General features: G+C 36.7%; 2 protein-coding genes across 2 annotated transcripts; one reads left to right on the top strand and one right to left on the bottom strand.

Moving 5' to 3' along the window:
• Positions 1-356: 356 nt before the first annotated feature.
• znf654 (zinc finger protein 654) lies at positions 357-14,005 on the bottom strand. Its single transcript, XM_051108655.1, has 9 exons — positions 13,866-14,005; positions 12,903-13,048; positions 10,696-10,777; positions 10,439-10,574; positions 10,117-10,319; positions 6,811-6,947; positions 6,494-6,635; positions 2,489-6,314; positions 357-1,548 (listed from the first exon to the last, which is right to left on the bottom strand). Exons 1-9 carry the CDS (start codon positions 13,989-13,991, stop codon positions 1,538-1,540), a joined length of 4,809 nt encoding a protein of 1,602 aa, XP_050964612.1. The 5' UTR covers positions 13,992-14,005; the 3' UTR covers positions 357-1,537.
• Positions 14,006-14,589: 584 nt separating this feature from the next.
• Positions 14,590-17,064, top strand: cldng (claudin g). Its single transcript, XM_051108657.1, has 2 exons — positions 14,590-14,775; positions 16,270-17,064. Exon 2 carries the CDS (start codon positions 16,272-16,274, stop codon positions 16,899-16,901), a length of 630 nt encoding a protein of 209 aa, XP_050964614.1. The 5' UTR covers positions 14,590-14,775; positions 16,270-16,271; the 3' UTR covers positions 16,902-17,064.
• The last annotated feature ends 483 nt before the right edge of the window (positions 17,065-17,547 follow it).

The following is a 17,547-nucleotide window of genomic DNA, read 5'->3' on the forward strand; positions in this document are numbered from 1 at the left end:
GTGTAAATTATGAGGGGTAAATGCGTACTCACATTCTTTTAAGCTTTCAGAATGTGATTTACTCTTACACATTTTTTTACACAAACACACTTAAAGGCACGGTGTCGATCAAAGCGCCCAGAAAAAGAAAAAAAAAAAAAAAATCTGTACAGAAACCGCTGATTTGGCAACAACCATGTTTGACTTAACCAAAGAGTGAACAGCACCTCCCGTGGACGGAGACGTAGCAAACGAATTAATTTTCAGAACTTAACATAAACTTAAGTAAATTTAAACAGACGTTGTGTACAGTGCTAACGATACACAATACAACGAATCCTGGCTGTTTACAATAAACCAACAAACTCAATCCTCTTCAAATGTGTTTATTCAGGACAAAAAAGCTCTTGTTATATAAACCCAGTCACCCAGTTCAATCATATACTATTTAAACTCTTCAAACATTTACATAAGATACAAAACAAAAACAAAAGAAAAAAAAAAGAATAAATAAGACTGTTACTGTTCATCAACGGAACAGCTTTAAGCATGCCTCTGTTTGAGACACAAATTAGTTCTCCCCTTACAATTTTCTTGAGTTTAAAGAGAAGTCCTTTAGACTATGTCGTGACAATGTTCAACGAGGCTTTGTGGCACATATACACTCCTCCATTAATAGGAGAATCTGCAGTCTTAAAGACTAGGCCTTTTCAGCAGCACCAGTTATAGGCCGACAGTTCTTTACATTTTCTCAACTGAAGTCCCGATCCTTCATTTAAAGACTTGATGTCTTTAATTCTTCCCAACTGTCCACTGACTTAAACGTAAGCAAGTTAATGACATTTGCAAAATATGCAATTAGTAACAATTTACAATGGTTCACATATCAAATCTTTTAAAAATAATAAAAGAACATGTTTAGAGTGTGCTTTCAATACTTAAAGTGGCCTACGAGTTTCCATCCAGTACTTCTGCTCATAAAGCACCGTAACACTGGTAAACATCTGACCCACTGTCACAAAACAGCCAAGTTAAACCTTTAACCACTAGACTGAGCACAATTTTTTATGCTTTCTAGTGCAGCTATTTATCCTAGACCAACTCCTCTTGTAGTGTCATGGTCCTTGGTGGCCTCCCACATCCAGGTATTGAAAAGACAAGCAAAAAAAAAAAAAAAAAGAGAGAACAGGCTAAGCTCTGTGACAGGAAGTGATGAGGGAGTCAAAAGCCTCTGTTGTGCATTTTGTAGAAAGACAAACTTTTTCATTTTCTAGCAAAGATGACAACCAAGTAAAAAAATAGTCACAAGTCTAAAAAGACTTTGGGAAAAAAGTCAATGTCAGATTTCATTTTATGAAGAGTGATCAGACCCTCGCTCTGAAATAAAGCAGCAGATCGGTCTTATAAGACTACAACGAGGGATAATCAGTTTCTCATGTAGTTCTCAATATAGTTCCGTCTCGAGACGCTGACAAAGATGTTAAGCACACGTAAGAATGCTGATTGCCTACAGCAGCATTTAGCAATTTTCTCAGTAGAGTGGCTTGCTTCTCCAAATTCAGGAGGCACCTGTTGAAAACAAAAACAAAGTATTAAATCGACAAAAATAAATAAATAAATAAACAAAGGAATAGTTCACCCTAAAATGAAAATTAGCCCATTATTTACTCACCCTCCAGGCATCCTAGGTGTATATGACTTCCTTCTCTCAGACAAATTAAATCGGAGTAATATTAAAAATTATTCTGGCACTTCCAAGCTTTAAAATGGCATGGGCGGGTGTTTCTCTTTATCCGTCCAAAACAAGTCCAATAAAGTGTATCAATCCATAACAAAAAGTGCCTCACACAGCTACGGGGACTAAATAAAAGCCTCCAGTAGTGAATCAATGCGTATTTGTAAGAAAAATATCGCAATTTAGAATGTAAGAAAATGTCACTTTAATCTAGCTTGCACCAACTGGTCGTACACGGAAGCAGTTCCGGACAGATAACGCAGGACGTCAGCGTGATGTAATGAATGCGAACGTCCTGTGGCAATAGGTAAACAGCACCGGCCATGGATTAGAAGTTCAAAACGACGATTAGCAAAGAAAAATGTCAAAGGATTTCGATATAAACCAAGAGGAGACTGGTTCTCCTTTGCTAAAGTAATGAAACTTTGCTTCCTTTGCTCCTGTAAACAAACGTTGGTCTGTGCAAGACTTGTGCACACACAATGCCAACGTCCTACGTCATCTGCCCAGAACTGCTACCGTGTACATTTTAAATATGTTATGGATGGATGCACTTTAACTGACCTGTTTTGGACTGATGAAGAGAAACACCCACCCATGCCATTCTAAAGCTTGGAAGTGTCAAGATCATTTTTAATACAACTCCAAATAGGAATCGCCCGAAAGAAGGAAGTCATATACAACTAGGATGCCTGAAGGGTGAGCGAATAATAGGCTAAATTTCATTTTTAGGTGAACTATCCCTTCAGGATTCCTAATAAAAAAAGTACTTACTTTCATCATCCGAATCAAAACCAAAGAGGGATGTGCATTTGTCCTTATGTGTTTGCAGCTCTTCCTCATTGTTGAAAGACTGAAAACATCGAGAGCAGCGCTGCCTGGTAGCCACTTTTTCTTGCTTTGCCACAGAGCCTAATGACTTTGAGGCCACCTGGGGTTCCTTCCAGCGTTTTGGCATGCTAATATAAGACTCATCCAGATAGGCTGAGGGAAGAGGTCGAACGAATTGTTTCGTAACAGGTTTTCCTAAAACCGATGGTTCCTGCTCTTTAACGACTGGATCTGAAGGTTTGGGAGGAACAACTTTGTCACACTCGCTATGTCCATTAATGAGACTATGGTTCTTGGTACTGTAGCTTACAGAACCTTTATTGAGAACCAAAGGTTTTCTATCCTCATCATCTTGATGTGCAGGATGCTTCAAATTGCCTGTATCTAGAATTTGTTGACTTGGTGAAGAATTTGCTGATGCCTCTATACTATCTTCCAGGCTTTGAGGGGCTCCATGCCCTGTTGGTTCAGATTCTTTGGGTTTTCTTTCCAAATTAGTATCGGGTAGATAATGTGTTCTCTCATGCCTATACAAGAGTATAGAGCTCTCAACTTGCATAGAGCAGCCAGGAAAGCAGCACATCGCTCTCAACGGATGATGGCATAACATGTGCTCGCTAAGCTCCATTCGTGTTTGGAACCTCTCCTTACAGCCGTAATGGTAGCATGGGAACTTCAGCTCACCTCTGTGGCATATCACATGGTCAAAAAAATGCTGAGGGTTAAATATCTTTCTGCAACAGAAAAGACATTTTTCCTTTCCAAAGTTGAAAAAGAACACAAGCGCCTTCTTGTCGCCATGGTGGTGAGACAGCACATGCGAGAGGACGAGGATCGACTTTGCACTAAATGTACATATCTCCACAGGGCATCTGACCTGTGTAGATGCTCCAGTTCTTTTTCCTTGGAATGGTGTGGAAGGCTGTTTGGGTTTTGGCTGAGGAGCTTTCTTGTGCACCACTGGATTTATTTCCTTAAATTCAGTATTATTGTCTTTGGGTTCCTGATTCTCAGAACTGACTTCCGGGCTACTTGTTATCTTCCTCCTCTTTACATCTTCTCCTTCCTCTTTTTGATCTCCAGGCGTAATCTTCTTTTTCAGCCCAGAGTTTGGCATTTTATCTTTTCTTTTCATTTTTGATTTGCTCTTGACTTTTGTTACTTCTGATTTCTCAGACTCAGTCTTGACATTGTCTTTCTGACCTTCTACACTATCAATTTTCACTTTGTTATCCTGTGGTAATGATGTCTGAACCTTTTCATCAGTGGTATTCGTCTCAGGCTCGCTCTTCACTTTTCTCTTCTTTCTGATCACTCCATTTACCCTATGAGCCAAGGTGTCCTTGGTATCTGAATGGTTGTCATCTGGAGTTACTGTTTGCATAGTCTTTGCTCTCTTCCTTGCTAGTCCCATTCTGAAAAACTTTTTGTTCTCATCTATGGACTGAGATCTCTTTGCTAAAACTCTTCTTAAATGTTTTCTCTTCATCTTGCAAACTTTCTCTTTTTGTTCTTCCGATGTACTTGGGTGATCTGAATTCTTAACTAACCTTGCCCGCAGTCTCTCTTTAGGCTCTGAACTTTGCCCTTCCTTGTGCAAATTTGTGATGTTCAAAGTACAGTTTAACCTCATTTTGATGTTTCTAAACCTATTCTTCATGGCAGGATTCACACGTTTAAACAGTCTTGTCTGGGCACGTCGCAAGTTGGTCTTTGTGGCATTCTCACAAATATTTTCATCAAAAAGCCCATTAGACTTTTTCAGCTCCTGAATGTGCACTTTAAAATGGACTGATGGGCTACGCCCATGAGTGTAGCGTTTGTGGCAGAACATGCACTTTCTGTCAGTCCGATGATGCCACATTGCATGCCGTAGAATGTATTGGTATTTGGTTTCTTTATTGCAAAGGCTGCAGTTAACTGAAAGCTGACAACCTGCCTCACTTGGTGGAATAAGGTCAGGGACTAGATCAACAACAGCTTTGTGCATTTCTGGTGATGTCTCCTCAGGTCTTGATGACATATCTTCAGGTCTTGGTAACGTCTCCTCAGGTCTTGGTGATAGCACTGGTGCCTCCATATTCTCATGCTCAATTTTAGAAGAAATGTTAATCTCACTTTGACTCAAAGTAGCTGCTGTATCATCAGGGAGCATCATCACTTCAGTAAGAACTGGAGGAGCATCCTCATGGAGACGGGTCACGTTTTCTGGTGTACTATCAGGTACAGGAATGGCATCAGCTGTGGTGACAGATTCTGGTGGAAGATCAACATTAGTAATTTCTGGAGGACTAATAGGACTATAAGGGCCATAGTCCGGATATTTGGTGTTTGCATCTTGGGGACTTGGTGGCTCGTTAACTTCTGGATGTTCAATGATTTCTTTAAATGGCTCAAGAATGGTTTCAGCAGGACTGGATTCTTCCTCATTTATGACTGGGATTGGTGTAGTCTTGATTTCCACAGCATTTTTATCCTGTGCAGCAGCTTGAGGGCTCTCTGTCGGTTCACACTGTTGCTCAGCAGTCTGTCTTTCATTTTTGGATTCATTATGGTCCACCTTAACTTCATCTTTGGGTGAACTGTCAACTGATAATTCTTCTATTTCAGCTGGTCTTGAATATGTGTGGAATTTACGAACCATAGTAAGGCCTTGCTCACGGAAAACAATCTCCTCCCTCACCCTGAAGTCTTTTTTCCTACATTGAGTAGATTCTGCTGAGAGTAACTCGAGAAGAGACGTAGCACTGTCAGGCCATTTCAAATTCTCTTGAGATGCAGTTTTGTCAGTACTGCATTCAGTATTATGAGGGGTCTCTGTGGAAAACAGTGAGGCCTGAACATCAGAAGTGAGGTCAACTTCGTTATCAGGGTAGGAAATGTTCATTGTGATTTCACTTAATGGCTCCTCAAGTGAAATATCCTTCAAAAGATTTGACTGCTTTGGTTTCCTTCTTGGTTTCTTGTCTTGTTGAGGTTCACTGTTTTCAGCTAACTGGTCTAAAAGCCATTGTGGTTTCCTTCCCTTGCGCTTCAGAGTGTTCATCTCTGTCTGCCGGGAAAGGAGTCTCTGGCGTCTACTATTATGTTGCCTGGCATGATCCTTTGCCAAGTCCAATTGCCTAAATGAACGTCGAACTGGACAGGCCTCTGGATCTTTTACAAGCTGTGTGCCTGGCTTCCTTCCCCGCCTTTTGCCTGGAGGTTTGGAGGATGCTTCCCCTGAGGCAGAACTTACCCACGTTTTCACTGACTCCTGTTTCTTTCGACTGGTATGATTCTCTGCTTTAGTGACAGTGCCATGTGTGTTGTCTGCATAACACTGACAATATCCTTTCACACAGTAGCTTGGCATCCACTTGTCCCTTTGCATTATTTCACATAGTGTTGCTTTACCAACCTTATCGCTCATTAGCTTAAGACAGTTTGTTTCAATGTTGAGAAGGCTCCAGAACTCGGGGTCGAAGTACAGGTCTTTTTTCAGGATCTGGAGAACCTCAAAGCGTACACTGTTTCCGACAAGACTGGTGTCTGCATGGTACTCTTGATCAGGGTGAGTGTATAGGAGGAACACATTCTTGTATGACTCAACAGTTCTCTCTAGAAAGAAAACTAGCAGTGCACAAGCCCTACAGACCTCAAGGTCATTAGGGAGTAGGTATGCAATGGTTTTGTAGATAAGAGACTTGGAGACTGGATCATTCTGAAGGTCAGTCTGCAAGGCTCGTGCACAAAGCTCCACACAAAACTCCAAGCCATCTTTTCCAAGCTGAAAAATAAAACCACAGATTTTATTGCCGTGGTCATTTCAATAAAAGAAGTCACTAAAAAGAACATTTCATAGACACTGTGATACTATAAATACTAACATATGGTGTATTCATTTAGTTGTGTCTATGTCTACAATTACATGTTTAATATGTAAAGTAAACTGATAAAATATCTTACCTCTGCCAAAATCACCTTCATAAATGGGAAAATCGCTTTTATGTTGGTGGCTGACAGAATCATTACTTTGCATTCCTCTAGGAAGCCCTGCTTAGACAGCTTTGATCGCAGATAGAGTCTGCTCCATATGAAGACCAAATCCCTTAATGGAAAGAAAAAAAAATACAAGAAATAAGACAGTGATTCTCTGCACTTTCAATATTATCTTATGGTCAAGTTGTTAGAATGACTATGTAAAAATGCTGAATGCTAGAAAGAGGGGCAATTCACTGAAGATAATTCCCCTTGTAAATGTTCACAGAGCTTGTGAGACCCACCAAAGGTAGTACATATCTCCAATCTGGAGCTTCTGAGATAGGAAGCCTTTACTCAGCATTAAAACAGTCTCATCTTTCTCTTCATTCTCCATCATGCAGAGTATCTCTACAGCATCCTTCCCATCGATGTCTGCCATCTTTAGAAAAGAAAACAATAGTGTAATCTATGACACAGTGCATTGAATTTCCATATTTTAATATTTCAAAACAAAAAACATCACATATTTGGACATATAATTTTAAACTTATTTAAAGCTTCAGCTATGTTTATATACAAACAAAACACTACTGTCTTACACATGAATAGACCACTAAACTTAAAAATTAACTAAACTAAATAACTAAATAAAAATTCTTTCCAATAACTTAATTCGCTCCCTCAGTTTAGTTAAATTATGACCAAGTTGTACTAATTCATTACTTTTTTAAAAAGTTTAGCCGGGGTGAAAAAAATAAAATTCAGATTCCGTCACAGAAGTGGAAGCCAAAGATTTTAATTAATTTAATTTAATTAGATTGGTAATTAACTGATAATTCAGTTTTGCCATCCAATTTAAAATGTCTTGCTTACGTAGAAAATTTAATTAGCTTTTCTGACCACTGACAGTGTCAACTGCTTTAAAATATTGGGAGAAGCATAAAGATATAAGAGAAGAGATTGGCTCCATCCTTTTTATGTCCCACAGCCTTCTAAATTTCTAGATACTAGATTTCTGCTTTTCATGTTCAAAGACTTTGTATTGCTTCTATTTTAATGCACTAAACCTGAATCACACTGGGCCTCATTTATCAATCTAACGTAGAAACAAGTGCAGATCCGTGCGCACAAATCAACTTATGAAAGAGTTCACATGTGATTCATGAAAGATTTGTATGATCGTACTTTGATAAATGTGGCGGCTGAAAACAATCATCATTTAAATATCACGCCCTAAAAACAGAGAGAAACGAAAGCTGGCCAAAATAAGCAAGTAAACTCAAGAATGAGAAATTGATCTTACTCTAAAAACACCCTTTAACTTTATATTCGCAAACAATAGCATTAACATCATGTATATTAAATGCCATTACAGAACAATGAAAATTGAGTGGCTATAAACATTTATATTAAACTATCAAGTAAAACACAAATTAGGCTAGTGAATACAGAATACAAATGTAGAGCTAAAATGAATATATGAGTAAAGCAAAACTAAACGCCATTGGGCTCACAAGCTTCTCTCATCGACATCCAAATGTTTCCAATTTTTGCCATGTAACATTTGGTTGCTGAACTATTATCCATGATTTTTAGACAAAAAAAAAAAAACAACAAAAAAAAAAAACTATCCATGATATAAACAAGTCTTTGTACTTCACTTGTGTTCTAATATCCACGTAAATCGTCCATCACATGCGCAAAAATGTGGATTTTAGTGGACCTTTTAAATTGAGCAGTGAAACTTTTGTTTGGTTGACTGCATTTTAGTTTGATTAATGGCTGAAATGTCAGGTTAGCCACGCTGAAATGTGTGCGTTTTTACGTGAGATACCTGCGTGATCAGTTACATTTAATAAAGATAACAAATAAAATGCATTAAGAGTGTCACAAAACACAAAGTCGCCTATACTTGTCACAGAGTTTTCCCTTTTCTTTTGTTAATCTCTTAATTATTTAAGAGAAATATATTTTGTGTAGGCTAGCCCTATTTATTTTATTCCTTTTATAATTTTTGTTTTTCTCCTCTCACCGAAGTGAGCAGGTAGGTGATGCAACGTTGAATCCTCATGGTCTGTTGTTTTATGCTGCTATTTGCACATTCAAATCTAACAATAAATTGGCCAGGAAAATAATCGAAATTAACAAAATTCTGTCATCATACAATTCTCTGAAATTCTCTATGCTGCACACAAATTCAGGCTAACGCAAAAACTTGCGCACGCAAGCTCAGACCTGACGTGAGATCGTAGTCACCGCTCACGTCCATTTTGATAAGTCCCAAGTTTTGCGTAGAAACGTCTGTATGCCTAATTTTCTGTTGTACGTTTGTTTCATAAATGAGGCCACTAAAAGTGTAATTTATATACCAACCGCTAACTGCTGTGGTTGGCCCCTTTACGACCACAGTGTTTAAAAAAATGCCACCGTCACAGGCCTATTATTGCATTAATTTTCAGTAAAATACTTATTTTGCTTCTGTTCTTTATGTGAACTTTCAAAACTAAAAAAATATTTGCCTTACCAGTTAAACAGGCCAACTTCACATTCAATTTTAAATACTAAATTGTACTAAATTTTTAATGAATTATTTATCATACACCTAACTGTTTCAGCCCAGCACAAGTTCACTGACTGTCCATGTGCAGAGTTCTACACTCTCAGGAATGCTGCCATTATAAATCACTGAAACCAACACTGCACATGGAAGTCTCTTATTTACACCACATCTATGCTTTCCCAATTATAACATTCTAGTCTTCTGGACACCAAAATCAATGGCTTGAATCCTTTTTGATTTTAAGGCCCCTTCTTTGTACAAAATGGTACTTCCTGGCCCTCCGATCTAAACTGCCCCTAGCTTATGTGCCCCTAGTACTTCTGTAGTAATTACTACAACAACAACAACAACAACAACAACAACAACAACTAATGAACAAAAATGATGTCAGTTTAATGTTGTACATCTTGCTTTGATTTTATGTTAATATATCAAAGTAAGCCTTATTGGGGCCCCTCTGGAAGTTTGCTGAGTCTCCCTGGTTAAAAACCACTGGGTGCCATGATCTTACATATTTGGAATGCCTCTAACTGTATGTCTTTCTTAATAGCTAAATGAGGTGACTGCTAATGTTTTCCTACAGTACACATGTTCTGGAGACTTTCATCTTTTCTCAAAAGTTTTGAAACAACCACACCTATGAAAACACGGAACTGATGCTATCTAAATTAAGTTTCCATCGCGTTTTACATAATCGCAAGCGATCAACTTTAGACACAACCAATGGAGTCCTATGAAGTGACACACAGTATGTTACACCAAATAGCCTTATACCATTTGCACCACTACAGAAAATTGCTCTTAATATGCTACCCAACACAGCAAATAATTTTCAGTCAGGACTTTAATGCACAGTTAGGAAACACAAAAACTTTCACTCAGAAAATGTACTCAATGCCTACTCAGAAAAGCAAAAATTGAGATGTTTTGCTTTTGAGGGGGTATTCAATCTCCAAAAACACAAGTCAACTATGTATAATCCAGACACATCAAGGCTTATTTCACACCAAGTGTAGTGTAACTATCAATTAAATAACTTCTCACTCACCCCCTTGCACAATCGCTCATGATGAGAAGCTTTCCAAAGGCAGATGAGGTAGGCTTGCTTGAAATAGAGATGTTTTCCTACAACAGAGTGCCGGATGCATCTCCTTGTCAGTGCCAATGCCTCCGGTAGCCTCTCACACGCCACCAGATAACGCACTCGAAGCTCAAAGAAAATGGCTACTTCTGAGCTCAGATATTTGTCCGCTGTAAACAAAAGCAATAAATAAGTCATGTAATAATTAACTCCATTAACAGTTTAGGAAATGCAAAGTATAGATCACTTGATGGCGCACTGTTTTTAAACAAAAGCTTGATTGACTGACCATCTTCTTGTGGTAGTTCTGAATCCTTGAGGATGGCCTGAAGAACAGGGTTTGCCCAAGGACCTCCATCTTTAATAATATGTCTAACCTGCAGAAGGTAAACATTCTGGTGTCCTACCAGGCTCGCATAGCAGTCCTAGAATAGAGGAGACAAACATCAAATGAGTAACACAACAAGATAAGCACTGAAAGACCAGTAAGCAGAATTCAACATGATGCTTCCCCCAAGAATAATAGGATTGAGGTAATGCAGTTACCTGGAATGAGTCTAGGATGCCTTTTAAAGGATGCTCGATGAATTCATCTTTTCCGAAGAACAACAGCAGTTCGAAGATGCTCCTGCAAATTAAACAAAAATAAATTAATGATTATGTAATTATTTTCTTTTACAACCTGTTGCTACAATAAATTATACTGTAAGCATTTTAGCTACTTATATAACTTTCACTGAATTTAGGTCTTATTCAGACAGGATTAGTTTTATGATATATTTTCATGCTTAATGTCCCAACTAAATACTCTTTGCCTTTTATAAACCTTGTGTAAAATTTCAACACATAACATTTACGCATGAATTGACAACTGAATTACAGACATCCAAAGTAACAAGTACTTAAAAGTAACAGTTCTCATCACTTTCGACTGATTTAAAAGTATTCTCACCATATAAAAGTAAATTATACTAACTCCAAGCTTTTGAATGGTATAGTGTATAATGTCACACAAGCTTTTTTTTCTTTTTTTTTTTTTTTTCAGATAAATATTGATATTTGGATTTTTTTTTATTCAAGAATGAATCCCAAAAAAAGGTGCTCAACTGTTTTAAATATTGATATAATAATTAATGTTTCTTAAACCGCAAATTAGAATGATTTCTGAAGGACACTAAACACTGGAGTAATAAAGCTGAAAATTTAGCTTTGATGACAGGAATAAACTACATTTTAAAATATATTAAAATAGAAAGCAGTTATTCAAAACAGAAAAAAAAAAAAAAAAAAAAAAAAAAAAAATTTCACAATATTACTGTTTTTGCTGTATTTTGGATCAAATAAACGCAGGCTTGGTGAGCAAAGGAGACTTCTTTAAATAAAAAAAAAAAACAAAAAAAAAATCTGGTAGTCTGGTAGTGTATTTTTCATCAGCACTCAGAATGAAATTCTACTGTATAATACATTAAAGGAGAAGTCAACTTCCAAAACAAAGATTCACATATAATGTACTCACCCCCTTGTCATCCAAGATGTTCATGTCTTCCTTTCTTCAGTCGTAAAGAAATTTTTGGAGGAAAACATTTCTGCATTTTTCTCCATATAATGGACTGCTATGGTGCCCCGATTTTGAACTTCCAAAATTCAGTTTAAATGCGGCTTCAAACGATCCCAAGTGCGGTTGTAAACGATCCCAGCCGAGGAAGATGGGTCTCATCTAGCGAAACGATCGGTTATTTTCATTAAAAAAATAAAATTTAAATACTTTTTAATCTCAAACGCTTGTCTTTCCTTTCTCTCCATGAACTGTGTGTATTCTGACTCAAGACAGTTAGGGTATGTTGAGAAACTCCAATCGTATTTTCTCCCTCAACTTCAAAAATTATTTCAAAATCATCCTTCATCACTGCAGAAGTTCTGACCCAGTCTTTGCAACATGAACATGCAAAGATCATCAAACACCATTCACAAAAAAGGTAAAACAGTGATACAGGACGATTTTGAAGTTGAGGGAAAACATGAGATGGGAGTTTTTCAACATACCCTAAGTGTCACGAACCGGAACAAAAACAGTCCAAGCAGAGTAAGACAAGGCAAGCATTTGGCATTAAAAAGTATATAAATTGTATTTTTTTTTTTAAATGAAAATAACAGATTGCTTCGCTAGATAAGACCCTTCTTCCTCGGCTGGGATCGTTTGAAGCCACATTTAAACTGCATTTTGGAAGTTCAAAATCGGGGCACCATAGCAATCCAATATATGAAGAAAAAACTGAAATGTTTTCCTCAAAAAACAATTTCTTTACAACTGAAAAAACAAAGACCTGAACATCTTGGATGACAAGGGGGTGAGCAAATTATCCGTAAATTGTTGTTCTGGAAGTGGACTTCTCCTTAAGAAAGATATTTCAAGTCGCTTATACAGACTGTTTTTTGACTGTCCAGGGGTTTGTTAGACTTGCCAGTCTAAACTTAAACAAATTAGTCATTGCGCACATCCCTATTTCAAACCAGTATGACTTTCTTTTGTGGAACCAAAAAAATATTTCAAAAATGTCTCTCAAAACTCTGTCTGTCTGGTATCCAACATTCTTCAAAATGTCAATAATGACAATAAATTCACACAGGTTTATAATGACATGAGGGGGAGTAAATAATGAAAGTCCAGTGACTTAAATGTGTGCTCTTCTTCCTAAAAGTTTTACAACTTATTTAAGTAAGATTTACTGGCAAAAGCAGAAGTATATACTCACAGGGCCAGACTACTCAGCGTGTAGCGTACATGCTCACACTCCGGAGGGAATGAAGCCACACCATGGACAAAAGAGCACAGGGCACTCTGCAACACCTGGAGCTGGGGAAGAGGCACTTGCCATCGTCCGGTTTGCTCCACCACCAACTAAAACGGGAAAAAAAGAGAGAGAAAGAAAATATTGACAGAATATATCACTATGTGCTCCTAAAGATAGAAAACATTAGGGTCAAGCGACTTGTGATGTTTGTTTATAGTTATTAAAATCACTACCATTCAATGACAGTCCGTGAACTTACTGATACAAATTAGGAAACGTCAATCAAACTTATGTGAACCACCATAAAAAAAAAGTTTGTTATTAAAGAAAGAAGGATGGATTTAATAACTCAATAGCACTTTCATTAAAAACAAAAAGCTGCTTAGTAACTGTTGGGAACAAACCTGCGATTTTAAGTCAGCCTTTGCAGAGATTGGTTAATAAGACATCAACTACTGCTAACACTGACAACATCGAGTTATTCTATCACTTAACGCCCTGTTGTCATGCATAAGGATTTATCAAACTGGGGTGGCCAGTTTTTTGTTTAATAACATCGCTGGCGAATAAAATCTGAAGAAGTGTGCATAAGCTGCTCTTTCGCAGCCTGCTTGTTTTGGAATGCAACTTGGGAATGCTAACCGTTAGCCACATACCAGGCTATTGAAGCTAACTGAAAGAAAGTGACAGCCAGTGTTTTAAAAATCGCGATTAAAAACGAACTTTAGCCCTACTGAGATGTACTCATGCAGTATTTTGAAGTCACCCGTAGTTACTGAGGTAAAATACAGTGCAATTTTGGCTCACGGTGGCTGTGCACTGGGGGAGGGGAATCTGCTGACATGCTGCTAACACTGGTTAGCACCTCTCTGTTTGCTTTTTCTAAAAAGCTTGCAAACGCTTTCGTCCAGGCTGTCATCTTACCTCACAGAATCGTTCACAGTACGTCTTGCTCTGGAGTCCGCGTTCGTCGCTTGCACTAGTCTTCAACAAAGTCTCCAGTTCTTTCTTAAACCTGTCTAACTCCAATTCACTCTCTTCTTCCGCCATACTGCTTGTCTAAACCAGCGCGTACAACAGAGACCACGAATGTTACCATGAGGCTAAGGACAGCCCATCAGAACCATCTGATTGGTGGAACGCCCTGTCAGTTGTGTATTGAGTAATAACTGCGTGCTTTGTGATTGGACGATGACACCGTCAATCAAACAGTGGTCCCAGCGTAGGTTCACCCTCAATATTTTATTGGTTGGTCAGGAATGTTAATATTTTATCCGTCTCTTAATGAACACCCCAAAAACAAATAAGTTGTCAAATCACTTTAATTGTCTTCTTAATTAACTAAGTTTTCCAAGCAGGCTCGACTCCGTCTTCTTATTTTAATGCATCTAGCATGTTTAACAATCACTTATGGTCATTTGATTGTAGTTTTAGTTTAAAATAAAAGAATTATCGAATAAACTGGTAATTAAATCATTGTTTATGTGTAACCTGATAACGAGTAACCTTTTTTTGTGATGATGAGTAATCATCAGTACAGCGTGCTACACTACAAACCAGTTATTCAGTTGATTGTTAATCAGCCAATCAGTGATGGGTAGTCATTAACAGCAGAGAACAGCGTCTTCAAGCTATTTGAGTAACTTAATATAAGTGATGGAGTTTACAGACGTTGTTGTTGGCGTGACAGTTCTTTTAAAATAATTCTGATTTCTTGCACAAGCATGTTTTAAATTGCTTTTGCTTCAGGACTTTGTAGACGGCTTTGTGATTGGGTTGGTGTGGTGTAGGCGTATTTAGTTGCAATCACATCTACAGCTTTGGAAGTTCTTAGGTAAGAAATGTTTATTGTTGAGATTTCTTGATTTAACAGAGTGGTGAAAATACTTATAATTTCAGGGTATTCATTTTAAAATCTTATCCTAAATTCAATAAAGTCAGCTGTAAGTTGTATTGCCAACAGTTTGGCAGTAGAGAGCAGTAAAGTTGTCATCACGTCACTAGCATCCTGCTGTATGAAGTCCCTTTCAAACCAATCAGCTTTCTGTTGAATGTACACCACCAGTCAAAAGTTTTTGAACAGTAATTTTTTTTTTTTTTTTTTCACTAAGCCGTTTGTTGTGAAATATTTTTATTACAACTATAACCACTTTGTATTTGAATATATATGTTAAAATGTAATTTTATTCCTGTGATCAAAGCTACACTTTCAGCATCATTACTCCAGTCTTCAGTGTCACATGATCCTTCAGAAGTCATTATAATATGCTGATTTGTTAACGATTTATTGTTATCATCAATATTTAAAACTGTAGAGATTTTTTTTTTTTTTTTTTTTTTTTTTTTTTTTTAATAAAATCTCAACCGTTTTAAATACTGATGTTAGTTGGTTAGTTGGTTAGTTTTTCAGGTTTCTTTAAATCAAAAGACCCAAAGATCAGCATTTATCTGAAATAAAGTTTTTATTATTATTATTATTATTATTATTATTATTATTATTATTATTATTATTATTATCATCATCGTCATCTTAATTTTAATTATTATTATTATTATTATTATTATTATTATTATTTTATTATCATCATCATCTTAATTTTTATTATTATTATTATTATTAGTATCATCATAATCATCTTAATTTAAATAATTTTTCATTATTATTATTATTATTATTATTATTATTATTAGTAGTAGTAGTATTATTTATTATTATCCATCATCATCATCATCATCATCTTAATTTTAATTTAATTAATATTATTATTATTATTATTATTATCATCATCTTAATTTTTATTATTATTATTATTATCATCATCATAATCATCTTAATTTTAATTATTTTTCATTATTATCATTATTAGTAGTATTTATTATCATCATCTTAATTTGTAATTATTTTTCATTTTTATATATATATATATAATTTTATATAATTTTTTTTTTTTTTTTTTTTTTTTTTTTTTTTTTTAATATGGCTTTTATAATGTTACAAACCTGAAAAATCTATTCAGCTGTGTGTGGGTTTTGTTTTTTGTTTTTTAAATAGAATATTTGAATTAGTTCTGAAGGATCATGTGTCTGGAGTAATGATGCTTAAAATTCAGCTTTAAAAATCACAGGCAAAATTAACGTTTTAAAATGTATTAAAATAGAAAAATTATTTTAAATGGTAAAGTGTTTTTGCTGTAGTTTGGATCAAATAAATGCAGACTGTGAGCAAGTTGGTAGTGTACCTCAAACTTGCCTTCTGCTTCAACTCATTTTGCAAACATTATGTGCAGAATTTATTTTGAGTTTATTGGTTTCTCACTGTTTTTTGCAGACATGTCTGTTGGCTTGCAACTCCTTGGAACCACATTAGGCATTCTTGGCTGGCTGGGAATCATCATCTCATGTACGCTTCCTCTATGGCGTGTTACTGCTTTTATTGGTACCAACATTGTGACGGCGCAGATTATGTGGGAAGGACTGTGGATGAGCTGTGTGGTGCAGAGCACCGGCCAAATGCAGTGTAAAGTGTACGACTCCATGCTGGCTCTTCCTCAAGACCTACAGGCCTCTCGAGCAATCCTTATTATTGCTTCCCTTGTTGGTTTAATAGCAATATTTGCCAGTTTCGCAGGTGGTAGATGTACTAATTGCTTGGCAGACGGTTTCGCAAAGGCTCGGGTTGCCGTAGCAGGAGGGGCGTTTTTTGTCGCTGCGGGGGTCTTGGGTTTGGTGCCGTCGAGTTGGACTGCCCATCAGATCATTGGGGACTTCTACAATCCTCTAGTGGCCCATTCTCAGAAGAGGGAGCTGGGAGCAGCTATCTTTATCTGTTGGGGGGCGGCGGTTCTCATGCTGATTGGCGGAGGACTCCTCTGCAGCTCTTGCCCAAAAGGAAGAGAGTCTCGTGGGGGTCGGTACATGGCCGCTTCTCAAAATGGAAGGGAGCGCTTGGAGTATGTGTGACTGCAGGGTGACTTGACTATTCCGAGAACTTATGTGTAGATATTTTTAAGTGTTTTAACTTTTTTAAATGTCTGTTTGTGACGCTTTTATGTAAACTAGGAATTTCAACCTGTTGCAGAATTTCTGCAGAATTTTTTTGTAATAAACTACAATTTTTATCCAACAGAGGGCAGTATTGATTCTTTAATGACTTTTTCTCCAGGGTATTCTAAATTATGGCATACCATAGAGGCCTATATCCTGCGCAAAGATATATATAGATATATATAGAGATATAGATATAGATATATATATATATATATATGTGTGTGTGTGTGTATATGTATGTGTATATATATATATATATATATATATAATAATATTAATATTTTATATATATATATATTTAAAACTTGATTTTAAATTTACACTTTTAAACTTGATTTTAAGCAGACCCCAACTATAGCTTGTTTCAAAATTAATTGAGTTTAGTATTAGTCAGTCAGTTGTGTTTCTAATCAAAAGCTGTTCATGCAGTAAACTTGACTTTCATCTTCCATTCCAATGGAACTGCCTATTGTCTTTCTCTCGGGATCCTGCGTTTTTGGGCTTAACTTGAAGGTTCCCCCCCTGGGAAATGGGCTATGTCTGCCATCTTTACTCACTT

This window comes from Labeo rohita, chromosome 1, assembly GCF_022985175.1.
Source record: "Labeo rohita strain BAU-BD-2019 chromosome 1, IGBB_LRoh.1.0, whole genome shotgun sequence".
NCBI classification, from domain to species: Eukaryota; Metazoa; Chordata; class Actinopteri; order Cypriniformes; family Cyprinidae; genus Labeo; species Labeo rohita.

Bases quoted from the DNA above. Each gene is read 5' to 3' on its own strand.
- znf654 (XM_051108655.1), bottom strand. From the start codon at position 13,991: ATGGCGGAAGAAGAGAGTGAATTGGAGTTAGACAGGTTTAAGAAAGAA. The intron at 10,575-10,695 runs GTAACTGCATTA...CCTCTATTCTAG, and splicing joins GCATCCTAGACTCATTCCAG to GACTGCTATGCGAGCCTGGT. The intron at 6,315-6,493 runs GTAAGATATTTT...TTTATTTTTCAG, and splicing joins TGAAGGTGATTTTGGCAGAG to CTTGGAAAAGATGGCTTGGA.
- cldng (XM_051108657.1), top strand. From the start codon at position 16,272: ATGTCTGTTGGCTTGCAACTCCTTGGAACCACATTAGGCATTCTTGGC.